At 43.5% G+C, this 14,233-nt stretch overlaps 1 protein-coding gene across 1 annotated transcript in view; it reads left to right on the plus strand.

Moving 5' to 3' along the window:
* Window positions 1-11,801: 11,801 nt before the first annotated feature.
* SRPX2 (sushi repeat containing protein X-linked 2) overlaps window positions 11,802-14,233 on the plus strand; it is a 36,426-nt gene continuing 33,994 nt past the window's right edge. The window contains exons 1-2 of the mRNA XM_051967781.1: window positions 11,802-11,937; window positions 13,795-13,986. Of these exons, the coding sequence (XP_051823741.1) occupies window positions 13,905-13,986 (82 nt within the window). The 5' untranslated portion in view covers window positions 11,802-11,937; window positions 13,795-13,904. The remainder of the gene's footprint in view (window positions 11,938-13,794; window positions 13,987-14,233) is intronic.

The raw sequence follows: 14,233 nt of genomic DNA on the forward strand, positions 1-14,233 counted from the left end.
AGAAAGTTACTATGTTGGCAGGGAAGATCAAAGATGACAGACCTCAAAAGAATTCCTAAATAGCTCACAAAGGATTTTCAAAACCAAGTAAGAGAGGTTGAAGAAAAATTTGATAAAGAAATGAAAGAGATGCATCTTTTTTTGGTCATCTTAGCCAATCTGATAGGTATGAAGTGGTACCTCAGAGTTGTTTTAATTTGCATTTCTCTAATCAATAGAAATTTAGAGCATTTTTTCACATGACTAGTGTGATTTTTTTTTCTGAAAACTGCCTGTTTATATCCTTTGAGCATTTGTCATATGGGGAATAAATCATATACTTATAAATTTGATTCATTGTTGATATATTTGAGAAATGAGGTATTTCACAGAAAAACTGGCTCCCCTCAGTTTTCTGCTTTCCTTCTAATCTTGGCTACATTGGTTTTGCTTGTACAAAAAAAAAAAAAAGAAAAGAAAAGCTTAAATTTAAGGTAATCAAAATGATGCAGTTTACATTCCATAATGCTTTCTATGTCTCATTTGCTTATAGTTTCTTCTCTTATTCATAGAACTGATGAATAAACAATTTTATGCTCTCCTAATTTGTTTACAGTATCACCTTTTCTGGGTAAACAGTGTATATACACTGTGACCTTATCTTGCTACATAGTTTGAGATGTTGGTCTATATCTGGGTTTCTGCCGAACTGCTTTGTAGTTTTCCTTGTAGTTTTTGTCAAATAGTGAGTTCCTGTCCCCAAACCTGAGATCTTTGTATTTATGAAACACTAGATTGCTATGGTTATTACCTACTGTGTATTATGTATGCAATATATCCCAGTGAAATACCATTTTATCTCTTAGCCTTAGCAGAGGGGTTTTTTGGGGGGAAGATCTACCTTTTCTTTTGGACCATAACTTTTATAGAAATGTTTTACCCACCTTCACAAGGGCCTTCTCAATAGAGGGGAGGGAGGAAGGGGGAGAATCTAGAATTCAAGATTTTAAAAACAAATGGTAAAAAAAAAAAAATGGTTCAGTTCTCCCTGTAATATCTAGGATCGATATAGAGTCTCGTTTGTTTGACATTTAAATAATCCCAGTTAGCATTTATATAGCATTTTAAGATTTGCAAAGCACTTTACAAATATTATCTCCTTATATCCACAACTACCCTGAGAGTTAAGTATAATTATTAGTTCTTTTCATTTTAATTTATTTTGTCACTTAAAATATAACCCCTATTTTACAGGTGAAGAGACTGAAGCAGACAATGGAAGTGACTTTCCCAAGATCACCTAGGTGGTAAATGGAAGATCCAGGATATGAAACCAGGTTCTCTCGCTTTAATTTCACTGCCTTTTCTATTGGACTACACAGAAGTCAGAATTCAGTAGAGTGGTTAAGAGAGCATGTGTAACTGATATCCTATTGCTTGCTTTCTCAATAGACAGAGGAGGGAGTGAGAGGGAAGGAAAGAATTTGGAAAGAGAAGAATGTTTAAATAAATAATCTATTTTAATAAAAAGAATTTATAGAGAATGAAAAAACAAAGCACAGATCTAATTGTGTCTTTTTGTCTTCAAGAAGCTTCAGTGTATCTCTCTTGATTCTAAGAAAAAATTCTCCTCTTCCACATTTAAAACCTTACACAAGTTGACTCCAGTTTAATCCATTCGGACTTATTTCACCTGGCCTCCTATGGACCAATCGAGTTTCACCTTCTGCTGCATCTCCATCCCCCTGTCCCAATTCCATACATTTGCATCTGTTGCCACCTGTGCCCGGAATCATCTCCATTCCCATCTCAACTTCTTAGAGGCCCTTAGTTCCCTTCAAGGTACCCCCCCAAACACACAAGAGGCCTCTTCCACAGTTGTGACAAAGCTCTTTGATGATGGGGACTCTTCATTTTTACATTTGTATCCCCTGTGCCTAGGACAGAGCCTGGCACACAGTAGGCACTGGAAAGATGCTTATTGGCGAGGTGATCCAAGATAATTCCAACAGATTTTTAATGGAGAGAGCCATCTGCCTCCAGAGAGAGAACTATGGAGACTGAATGTGGATCAAAGCAGAGGATTTTCACCTTTTTGTTGTTTGCTTGTTTTTTTTTTTCTTGTGTTTTTTTTCCCCTTTTGATTTGATTTTTTTGTGTACAACATGACAAATATGGAAATGATTACACATGCCCAATCTCTATTGGATTGCTAGCTATATTGGATCTATATCGGATTGGATGCTATGTAAATGCTAGCTGTGATTTTTATTTAAATGTTAATATCGGATAGTCTTGGGTGGGGAGGGAGGGAGAGAGGGAGAAAAATTTGGAACACAAGGTTTTGCAAAGGTGAATGTTGAAAACCATCTGCATGCATTTGGAAAAATGAAATACGATCAAAAGAAAAAGAAGAAAGGCTGGTTGGATTGAGTTAAACATATGCAAATTGAATTACATTTTGTGACTCATGTGATTAATATGACTTAAATCTGCAAATTGCAGGTCTTCATACTAGATGACTACTTCTCACTTGTGTGTGGGAAATGGATTCTTTTCATGTAGGGAATGGACCAGATCAATGAGAAACCTCCTCCCAGACACTGAGATTCTGTGACTGACAATAATAGAGTATATGCCATTAAACATTTTAAAAGTCACTTGAGATAGAAACCGTGGGTGGTTAAAGATGACCCCCTCTCACTGTGGAACAGAAACAGCTTTAAAATATATTCCCACTAGAATGAGTCACCGGCTTCCTAGTCTGACCAAGTAGTTGGCCTTAAACCATAGGAAAGGGAACATAAGTGTGATGTGCCCAAAGCCTGGTAGACTTCTCCACTTAGATGTGCTGTGGGTATCTCAAGCCTGACATGTCCAGAACATGTCATCTTCCCCCCCCAAACCTGCCCTTCATCCAACTTCCCTGTTTCTCTAGAGGGTCCCACTATCCTTCTAGTCTCCCCATTAGTACCACAACCTACTTAGAGCCCTTAGGGTACCTAGACTCTAGACTGCCTAGATCGATGGAACATTAATGGGAATAAGTGTTTAGCTATGATATTGAAGTACTCTCTGACTGGGAATTATAACAGTAAAAGGCATTGGTATAATGGTACGTGAATTCGATAGTTTTCATCAAATTCCCTCCCATTCGATGACTTATTCTAGATATCTCCTTTCATCAGCAACTCTGCTTCTCCCTCTGGGTCACTGAACCTCCTGAAACTTAGCCTGCTTTTCACTCAGCTTTGGAACAATCACCCTGGGACCATACCATGCAATGCCAACACTGATAGGCCACCATATATGGCCTGCCCTAACCATCTCATCTGGCTGTGCACTGGGCCCTATCAAATCAACTCTATTTGTCAGTTGATAGCCCTACGATTCTGCTCACCATCCCTGTGATTTCCCATACCAGAACAAGCTTCCCAGACCACCGCGACCTGATATGTGTTGTCTCGTCCGACGAGAACATAAGCTCCTCGAAGGCAAGGGCTGCCTTGCTTTTGTAGCTCAGTGCTTGCCACAAAGTAGGTCTGCTTTTCATTCATCCAGCCATTCATTCATTCATTCCTCAGGCAAACTCTTCCATCTCTTCTGGTTTTTCTAGGACATTATCTCCCACACTTTAGGACCGAAAGCTTCCAGCTTGTAGTAAGATGAAGCAATTGCATCACTTAAGGCAATGCCCCTGACCAGATCAGCCAGAGCCGAAGTGCCAGGATCTCTGTTTCCCTCTTCACCACATTGCTGAGTGACCGCCCTCTGCCAACCTCAAGGCAGCTCAAGCAACAGGCAGGAAAGACTCCAGTGCCTACAGGAAAGGCGGCACACACAACCGAAAGGCTTTTCCACACCAGCTTGGCTGGAGCCGTCACCAACCCAAGATCCTCCCTTAAGGCATTTTTGTGAAAAGTTCACTTTGGGTGGGGAGTGGGGATGTCATGTTTTCATGCTGACACAGAGTGCTGTTTTTTAGAAAAGGAGACTTCCAAGTAAATCTATCTGTACATGCAAGCAGCAAACAGAAATCAGAGAAATTACGGATTCAAATATAGCAGAAAAAACACACGAGAGTGAATGAACTCTACAGCTGGGAAAGTTATAGTTTGGTTCAAACCAAGAGATAGGCTCTGATCTCACTCAAGGGGAAAGTCCCCCAAGACTCCAGAGGCAAGTTGGAGGTCAGAGCCATGGTGAGAAGCTCAATTCCCCTTCGTGTCCTCGATGTATCTTTCTGCAAACTTGAGCATTCTCTCACCCAAGAAGCTCTTGGATCAAGTCCAGCTCACACGCGGAATGTTCAGGGCCATGTCACACCCAGCATTGTGTGCACTGGTTCAGTCACATCTCCATCTGTAAACACAGCAGTGCTTGAGCAAAAAGGACTCGAAGGGAAATTCCAGTTTCTTTCCATGATACTATGTCCAAAACGTGGCACTTTATTTTCTCTCCTTCGGCCCTCCCCTCCCCAAACCCTGTCAATTCTTCCTTCAGTGTCCCTTCCTCTTCATTCACACCATCTCCACCCTGGTATGGGGTGGCTGGAAAGCTATAACAGCCAGAGAGATGCTTTGCCTGTCCGGTCTCTCTCTTCCCATGGGTCCGTTGGTCCTATTCACTTGTGGTATCTCTCCCGCTTCTTCCTTATTCTACCACTCCATTGTATCCCCTCTCAAATAAGATCCGATTTGTAAAGGATTCATCCCAGTGCCCGGCACATAGTGGGTACTGAAGGAATGCTTGCCTTCCCTCTTTTTTGTCTCATTTTCCACTCTTCTCCACCACTGTGATAGCCTCACTCTCTCTACTTTATTCTTCTTTCCCACCCCCACATTTCTCATCTCTGCTTACTCTTTTCATTTTTCCTTTTTCTGTGGCTTTCTCTCCATCCAAAAATGCTGCTAGCTTAGGCCCCAGCACCACACTGTCTGGAGCAGCCTCATTTCCTAGACCACAGACTGCACTAAATGGGGATGGAATGATTCATATGATTCCCAAAAAATCGACATTCCATTTGAATGTTGTATCGATGAGAACATCTCTCCTCCTCTTAGCACTCTAATTCGAATGTAATGGAGGTAGCAGAAAACGTTGGAGAAAGCCGTGGTTTGGCTGCCTGGATGTGCTACCACTTGGCTCTCTCAGCACCTTAAAGCTCAGGGCCATTTTCAGCCTCAGGGTCCTTGACGTGAAACCTCTCTGTGGTGACTAAGATGTTGGTGTTTGAAGGAATGTCCCAAGCCATTCAAAAAATGGAAAGTGGTCTCCAAGAAGCTAGACTGAGAAAATGGCTAGACTGGAAATGTCTTAACTTAGAAAATAGACAAACAAAAATTGGCTCCGAATGGGAAGTTTTAACAGCATTGTGAAAAGAAAACTCTTCTGGTTCTAACATGTCCAACTGTGAACTCATTTTCTCACACGAACCAGTCCTCCTTTTTAAAGGCTTTGTCTCTGATAATGGTACCACCACTGGACCGATCACATAAACTCAAAAGCTTGAATCTAGGTTTTTACTCATCTTTAACTCATCTTTTACCCTATCTCCCTTGCCCCCAGCTCCAGCAGTCATTCACCAAAACCCATTCATTTTTCACTGCAAGGGTTTCTTGCATAATCCTATATTATTCCTATATTATTGCAACCATTTCTTTTTTTATTTATTTTTATTGCAGCTTTTTATTTCAAAACATATGCAAGGATAATTTTTCACCACTTTTACCATCAATTTTTCACTGATTCTTGCAAAACTTTGGGTTCCAATTCCCTCCCCCATGGCAAGTAATATATCAAACATGTTAAAATATATGTAAATTCCAAATAGGCATACGTATTTATACAATTATCTTGCTGCACAAGAAAAATCAGATCAAAAAGGGAAAAATGAGAAAGAAAACAAAATGGGAGCAAACAACAAAAAGAGTGAAAATGCTATGTTGTGAACCACACTCAGTTCCCACAGTCCTCTCTCTGGGTGCGGATGGCTCTCTTCACCACAAGATTATTGGAACTGACCTGAATCATCTCATTGTTGAAGAGGGCCACGTCCATCAGAATTGATCATCATATAATCCTGTTGTCGTTTATAACGATCGCCTGGTTCTCCTCATTTCACTCACCATCAGTTCATGTAAGTCTCTCCAGGCCTCTCTGAAATCATCTTGCTGGTTGTTCCTTATAGAACAATAATATTCCATAACATTCATATCCCATAACTTATTCAGCCATTCTCCAATTGATGGGCAGCCACTTATTTTCCAGTTTCTATTGCAACCATTTCTTAACTATCCTCTCAGACTCCAATCTCTCCTCACTCTACTCCTCATAAATACTCTATCAGATTAATCTTCCCAAAGCTCCAATGTTGTCATGTCATTCCTTTATTCAAAAGCTTTCAATGGCTCCCTCTCTCTTCTGAAATACTCAAAGTGATCTATATCACTAATGCAGGCATTTCTTCCAATGATGCAAATGACAACTGGATTGTAGCAGCCCATCCTGTGCAACTCTTCTCTACATCCTCCCTTAAGCACACATGCAAGAGACTTTCCCTCCTTTCTCTTGAAATCACAAAGATGCATACAATGGAGCATATGCACTTTTGACTGAGCAACTATCACTCTGATCACATGACCAGCCCCTCTTCTCCTTTTCTCCAATTCTACCATGCAATTCCTCATTTTCTGCATGTTGAGGCCCTCACACTCACCATTCACCTTTCGACTGGTTCACTATCATCCGCCATCATTAGCAGAAACCCCCTGCCACATTTCCTACCATGTAAAATTGTACCTTCTTTGTTCCGTTTTCAAGACTTCCTTCGGCACAGCCTCTCAGTACCTCTCATCCTCAACATGTATGCTCCATTTCATTCAGGTCCATCATCAAATACTTTCTACTTTTTCTTCCCTCTGTGATTTTAATCACAATATTACTGTGCCTTCTCTGCTCTGAATGGCCACGTATTGAGCAGTCAAGTTCTATCTCAAATCTCACCTCCTCCATGGAAACTCCCCTGTCTACATTATTATCTGCCTCCATTATTACCCTCTTCTGATTTCCTCCAGTGCTTCAAATCATGATTTGGCTCAGTATTGTAGAATGCCTAGTATTGTTATTATTTCCTGGGGTCTGGTTTGTCTCTATGACTAAACTAAAAGTTTCTTGAGGGTGGGAACCTTGTCTTAGCCACTTTTATAATCCCCCTACGGGGCCAAGAATAGAGTCTTCTTCATAGTAAGAACTCCATAAATATTTATTGAGCAACCTAAATATTAATGGTCACGTGATAAAAAAATTAGAAGAAAATAGGAAGACTCATCTTTCAGATCTATGGTAAGGGGATAATTATTTTTAAATTATATTTATTTTTTTTAATAAATCACCTTTATTTTTGAATGTACCTCTCCTTTCTCTCCACCTACCCACAGGGTCATTTCTTGAAAGAAAAAAAATGAAAGAGGAAAAAACAGTTCAGCAAAAATAACCTCCATATCATCATTATCTGACATGCAATTTTTCTCTGCACGTCCGTTTAGAAACAGAGGGGCCAAGCAGCCATTGACAGCCACAGAGAACCGTGTCTAGCGGCCTCATTTTGGAGGGTTTGGGGGGGGGGGAGGAAAGGGCTAGATAAGCAGCAGCCAGCCCTCAGCCAGAGACCATGTGACTCAGTTTCCTAATTCCCTGATGCTCAAAGGCAGAAAGGTTGCGGGGGTCTTGACTAGCTCAGCTCAAGTGAACACTGCAGCCCGAAGCTCTTCCAAGTCGTCCGTGAGCTTGTTTCATAACCATAACTGTACAATCCGGGGAGCTAGACATTGATTTCTGGCGAAATTAAGATGGAGAAAGGGGATAACAGGCAGTGTGGCATAATGGATATATCTCAAGGTAGGGCTGGCCTTGAGGCAGGAAGTCCTGGGTTCAAGTCCTACCTCTGAGAAATAGGGAAGCAGAAGAAATAGGGAGCTGTTGAAAGTTCTGAGTAAAGGAGTGACATGATAACCCTGGGGCTTTAGGAAGATTTATCTGATAAGCTCTCAGTGTTCTGAGCAACCCCCTAAGACTATACACTACACAGAAGGTGCAGACTTATTTTGGTAAAAATGAGTTCCCAGGTGAGCCAGCTGTATGATACAATGGATAGAGTGCTGGGCCTGGAGTCTTTTTGACTCAAGTCTTCTTGAGTTCAAATTCAGACTCAGACGCTTTTATTGTTAGGACCCTGGCTCCGTTTTCTCAAGTAGAAAAATGGGGATAATAACAGTACCCACCTCTGGCAGAGTTGTTGTGAAGAATAAATGAGATGCCCTTAGCTTAGAGTCTGCAAATAGTAGATTCTATAAATATACTTATTCCCTTTCCCTTCCTCTTCTATCCAACGAAATAGTAGGTCCAGTCCCTATCTCTAAGTATGAAGGATACAGAGAAATCTGGAAGATCTTTATAAGATAATGCAAAAATAGAGAACACAGAAGAACAGGGAGATGTGATCATTATAATCATAGAAGAGGAAAGTAAATGAGAAAAAAGATTTCAGCACCTATGGGGAGTAATTTTTAAAAATGCTTAGGATACTCTATGCAATGAAATTAATTTAAATATAAATGGTACTATGTATATTTATTTGATTTAATCGATGCTCAATGTTATATTTCTTCTTCTTCTTTTTTTTTTTTTTTAGCACTTTCTACTTTATTTTATTTAATAACTTTTTATTGACAGAACCCATGCCAGGGTAATTTTTTAGAGCATTATCCCTTACATTTACTCCTGTTCCGATTTTTCTCCTGCCTCCCTCCACCCCTTCCCCGAGATGGCAAGCAGTCCTTTACATGTTAACTATGTCACAGAATATCCTAGATACAATATATGCATGCAGAACCAAACAGTTCTCTTGTTGCACAGGAAGAATTGGATTCAGAAGGTAAAAATAACCCGGGAAGAAAAACTAAAATGCAAACAGTACATTCATTTCCCAGTGTTCCTTCTTTGGGTGTAGCTGCTTCTGTCCATCCTTGATCAATTGAAACTGAGTTAGATCTTCTCTTTGTCAAAGAAATCCACTTCCATCAGAATATATTCTCATACAGTTCAATGTTATATTTCTAATGAAATATTTAATTTTTTAAACTCTAGCATGGCTTCATCTAAAACAAGTCATGCCCAACTAAGCTAAATTTCTTCTTCTTTTGGACAGGAAGAAAGAACAGGGGGCAAAATGTTCTTTTAGTTTTAGCAAATCTAGATTTTGACAACCATCTCAAGCTATTTCCCCATTATTCCAGGTCAGACACACTTCCTGCTAGGCCGCAATGGTCTGCCTTACTTTGCTTCCCTTCATAGGCCTGTCCTACAACTTAATTCAACATCTGTTCAATATCTACTAAGAGCAAGATACTTTTTTTATTAAAGTTTTTCATTTTCAAAACACATGCATGGCTAATTCTTTGACATTAACCCTTGCCAAACTTTGTGTTCCAAATTCTTCTCCCCTTCCCCTGGCCCTTCCCCTAGATGGCAAGTAGATGGTAGAACTATATGTTAAATCCATTATATGCATACAAATTTATACAATTATCTGAGCAAGATGCTCTTCTAGGCAAAGGGAATACAAGAATCACTTGATAGTGCCCTCGTGCAGCCTAGACTTTTTTCCTGGTTTTATCCATGGATCTCTCTTTCCGCCATCCCCATCTCTGCTGATTGAAATCATCCTTAGTTCAAATGTCACCTCTTCCATGAAGTCTTCCCTGATCCCCCCCCTCCAGCCTGGATGTGCCCCCCTGCCCCCGCCCTTGATTTTGTGCTTCTCTTTGGCCCAATTTGGAGACTGCTAGGAAGAAAGGTCACCAGCTCTACTCCACCTCTCCAGCGTGGCTAAAGGAAGCCTCCTAGTAGTCCACCGGCCCTGAAGCTAGCAAAATGACAGGAGCCAAAAGGAATTAGCTCCCTCCAATTCAAATATGGAGTGAGCCTACAAAAGTTCCCACAGCGGGAACTAAACTACAGACTATTCTTACTTTCCACAAGGGGACCATTCTACACACCACTGGGTCAAATGATTTTTACATAATGGGAATTTGCCAGAGGGAAAGGGAGGGAGGGAGGGAGGAAGGTAGGAGTCATCCTGTGCTGCAGATGGCACATGGTTCAAGAATACTCAGAGGCAGGGGACAGAGAAGGGAGAGCAAGAAAAGGAACATGTAAAGACTGGTTGGGAGTCTCAGGACAAGCCACCTCTCGGATGTAGCAGAGCTGCGGTGGTAATGGCAGTGGTCTCTCTGGGAGTCCTTCTTCTGCTCTCACTTGAAGGAGGGTTTTTGGTGGATTTTTCTAGGAGTGGGTGTTTTGGTTTTGATTTGGGGGGATTGGTGGCTGGGTGGGAGGCTAAGGAAGTGCTGAATGAAAGGGGAAGAACAAAGACAGAGCACCCAGTACGATACAGCAAAGTTAACAGCTGGTGGTTTGGTTTTTTGGGTTTTTTGGACTGCAGATTTCTTTCAAAATCCTTTACCTAAAGTCCCATAATACAAATTTACATAAAGTAAGAACTATCTGTGGTTTAGGGAAAAAAGGTTGGGGAGGGGGTTGGAGGGAACAGATTACCCAAGGGCCTCTGCTGCTGGCTGGGTATGACATGGGTCTTACTCACAAAAGAAGTGAAATAGCCCCAAAGGTTACGGCTCAAAAAAAGACTCCTCACCTCCCAGGCAGGGAAGAAGCACCCCGGTAGCAACGCAACAGAGAAGCAGAAGGTTGCAGGGGCTGTTCAGTGGCAACACACTGAGGAAAGTGACCGAGCAGATGCTGCCGGCAGCTTCGTGGAGAAGCGCCTTTCGGTGTCAGAGGATATAAAGTGCTCTAGTTAGGAGGCAACACCGGGAGTGGGAGCTGCATGAGCCTCTAGCGTCCCCTCTCCCACTAGCGGAAAGGACTCTGAGGGACAATGTGTTCCTGCGTGTTTAGAATTGTTTTTTACTTTTGTTTTATCTTGATTTTATTTAGCTAAATGCCTCTGCTTTGAATTTTTTTTAAATAACACTTATAAAGCATTTTCACTTCACATATTAGTAAAACTGATCCTCACGATAACCCTGAGAGGTAAAGGCTTTCATTCTCCCCATTTTACAGCTGGAAAATCTGAGATACCAAGATGTTAAGTGACTTGTCCATAGTCATACCGATAAATAATTATGTGAGATCAGTTCACTTTAGCATCTAGCTGCCAACCAGAATTAAGGTGAAAAACACTGACTTAGGGCTGGTGAGCCACGGTGACCCAAAGAGCCTTTGAGAATACTTTTAGGGGACTGGTTGGGGGGAGGAGGGTTGCACCTTCACATATATGGTCCAGCTCGATAAATAACCAAATCCTCTCTCTTGGAAATGCCTTCTGTCCCTTCTTTCTGCTAAAGGAGATGTCACTGCTCCTCATTCAAGGAGCACAAGTGTCTCCAAGGAAATCTCATGTGGGACCAGAGGCTGGAGCAGTTAAGCGCTCAGTGGGGCAGTGGGCAGCACATGCCCTAGGACTCTGGGCTGGGCCCGCTCCCCAGGGAATGGCAGAAGCTGGCCCTTCTGGCCCCTTTTTCAGTTGCCTTCATGCTTAGTTCCTGACTCAGAAGAGCCTCACACCTCCCAGCTTGGCTCTGGGGGCCCATGAGCCACACTCATGACTATCACTGCCGGCTGGAGGCCAGTGACCACCACTCCTCCCCTTGGCCTTCAGCCTCCACATCTTTGTCTCCACCTCTGTTCTCCTCTGCGGGGGAGAACAGGCAGAGCTCTGGGGACAGTATAGCTTTAAGGGAACTTCTGGCAGATGCGGCCAGGCTAACATCTGGACAGTGTTCAGGCCGGGAGCAGGAGCTGCTGCTTTTAGGAATGTTAAAAGTAAAGCAAAAAGTTTCCCCTGCAGGAAGAGGCGACAAGAAAGACCCCGGAGAGGTAAGGGCTGTCTTCTCTGTGCTCCCCCACCCCCGGCTGGAGGCAGGGGGGGAAGAGCCGGGACTGAGCCTTTGTTAGCAGGGCGGGGAGAGCGCAGGCTCAGCCTCCTGGGACAAGGGGCCTGTGCCCTACCCCCCCTTCTCCTCAGGGGACACACAAGGTAGGGGGGCCTGGATCTGCAAGCTGGGGGAGAGCCTTGAAAGACAAAACTACTGCCTTAAAAGAAAAGGGATCAGAAAGCCTGACCTCACAAGCCAGGCTAACTTGGGGCTATCCCGGGATCTCTGTCTCTCTCTGTCTGTCTTTCTGTCTGTGTCTCTCTGTTTCTGTCTGTCCCTTTGTCTCTGTATCTCTCTGTCTTTGCCTCTGTCTCTCGGTCTCTATCTCAGTCTTGATCTCTCTTTCTGTCTTTCTGCCCTTCTGTCTTTGTCTGTGTCTCTCTCTGTCTCTGTCTCTCTTTCTCTCAGTCTTTTGTCTCTGTGTTTGCTTCTATTTGGCTGGCTGGCTCTCTCTCTGTCTCTATCTCTCTCTGGCTTTGTCTCTGTTTCTCTGTCTCTGCCTCTATCAGGCTGTTTGTCTTTCTGTCTTTGTCTCTGTCTTTGATCTGTCTCTTTGTCTCTCTCTCTCTTTGTCTCTGTGTCTCTGCCTCTTTTTATCTCTACCTTGAGTCTGTCTGTGTATCTGTGTCTTTGACTGTCTTTCTCCACTTCAATTTCCTCCTTTCTTACTATTTTTCTGTTTCTATCCTTCCCCTCTCCTTGTTCTCTCCTTTCTCCTCCATCTTCCCCATTTCTCTCCCCTTTTCTTCTCTTCTCTCCCCTTTCCATCTGCTCTGATTCCCCTCTTTGTATAAAATGGAAGAAGACAGCCAGAGCCACAGAGACAGCCAGGGCCAGAGAGCCAGTGCTCCCAAAGTAAGCACTGAGAGACGATGGCTTTCAGACCGAGACGTGGGACCCAGTGGAAGGAGCGAGGGGAATCAGAGTCAAAGGAACCATGTTCCATTCTCACCTTTGCCACTTTCTACTTGTGTGCTCGAGGGTGAGATGCCTAAGCTCTCTAGGACTTGGTTTTCTCACCTGTAAAATGGAGCAGGGGTTCTAGATGGCCCCTGAGGTCCCTTCCATCTCTAACCTTGTGGTTTCTATGGTCCCAGGTCTGTTGGCTTTCCCAGAGGGGTTCAAAGGGCCTGAAGATTTTCTGGGTACCTCGCAATGGCTTCTGGGATCTCTTGGGTAGCACTGTCAAGGCCACACTTCTCTATTCCTTTTTGTTTCTCCTGGGGTTCCCAAAGCACATCCCAGCAGCAGGAAGACAGGGAGAAGGAAGCAGCAGCAGCTGGGGGCCTGCTCATCTAGTCATTCTCCTACATTTGCCAAGCTCTTCCAGGGGCAGCCTTACCCCATGGCCTCGCCTGCCAGCACAAAGCCCCAAAGCTGGGGCTAGAACAGGACGGCGGCCCCTCTCAGGATGGGGAAGGTGAAGCTACGGAGCCACCTCTCTTCCCAAACTGCCTGTTAGGAAATAGTGATCTCATAGCGAGAGCTTGTGACTGGGAAGGACCCCTTCTGTCTCTGGCTCTGACTTCAAGCTCTGGGCCTCAGTTTATCCATCTCAAGCACATGTCCAGTGACATCTGCACCTTCTCTCCCTAGTTTGTCCTGACAACCAATGAGTTATGGAGAGGAAGGGTGATGACTACAGCCAGGTGAAAACCTGTCACCCATGCAGACAAAAGACACGTGCTAAGTACCGCTCTCCTATTGTCCTTGGTCCTGCAGACAAGAGTGAAGAAGTGAAGTGAAGCACCATCCCTGAGCAGAAAGGGCTCTCTCTCTCTCTTTGTTTTCCTCACAGAGTTTCCCCTGAAGCTTCTTCCCCTGGCCCTTGGCAGTCTGTCACCCTTGGGAACCCAGCGCTCTGGGTCACAAGCCACCAAGCCTGTGTCTCAAGGGTCCGAGGCAAGGATGACTGTGCAGCTGGCCCTAACAGGAGCTCCCTTTCTCCTACTATTCCTCACCCAAGTCGTGAGCCCCACCTGGTATGGAGGTGAGTTGTAGAAGCTGCTTACTGTTGGGACTATTCTTGTTGTAGTGCTGGTGCTGTTAGGGAGGGCAGAGAACAGAAAAAGAGAAGAGAAAGTCGGTGGAACCAAAAGGGAGTGCCACTAAAATGCAGGGATGCGTGAGGTTGGGTGCACTTAAGAGAGCGCTAGATTTGAAGCCAGAGACTCGGGGTTCAAATCTGACTTTTGCCATGTACTCGCTGTATGATCCTGAGAGAGCCACTTTATGTC

Source organism: Antechinus flavipes, chromosome X, assembly GCF_016432865.1.
Source record: "Antechinus flavipes isolate AdamAnt ecotype Samford, QLD, Australia chromosome X, AdamAnt_v2, whole genome shotgun sequence".
NCBI classification, from domain to species: Eukaryota; Metazoa; Chordata; class Mammalia; order Dasyuromorphia; family Dasyuridae; genus Antechinus; species Antechinus flavipes.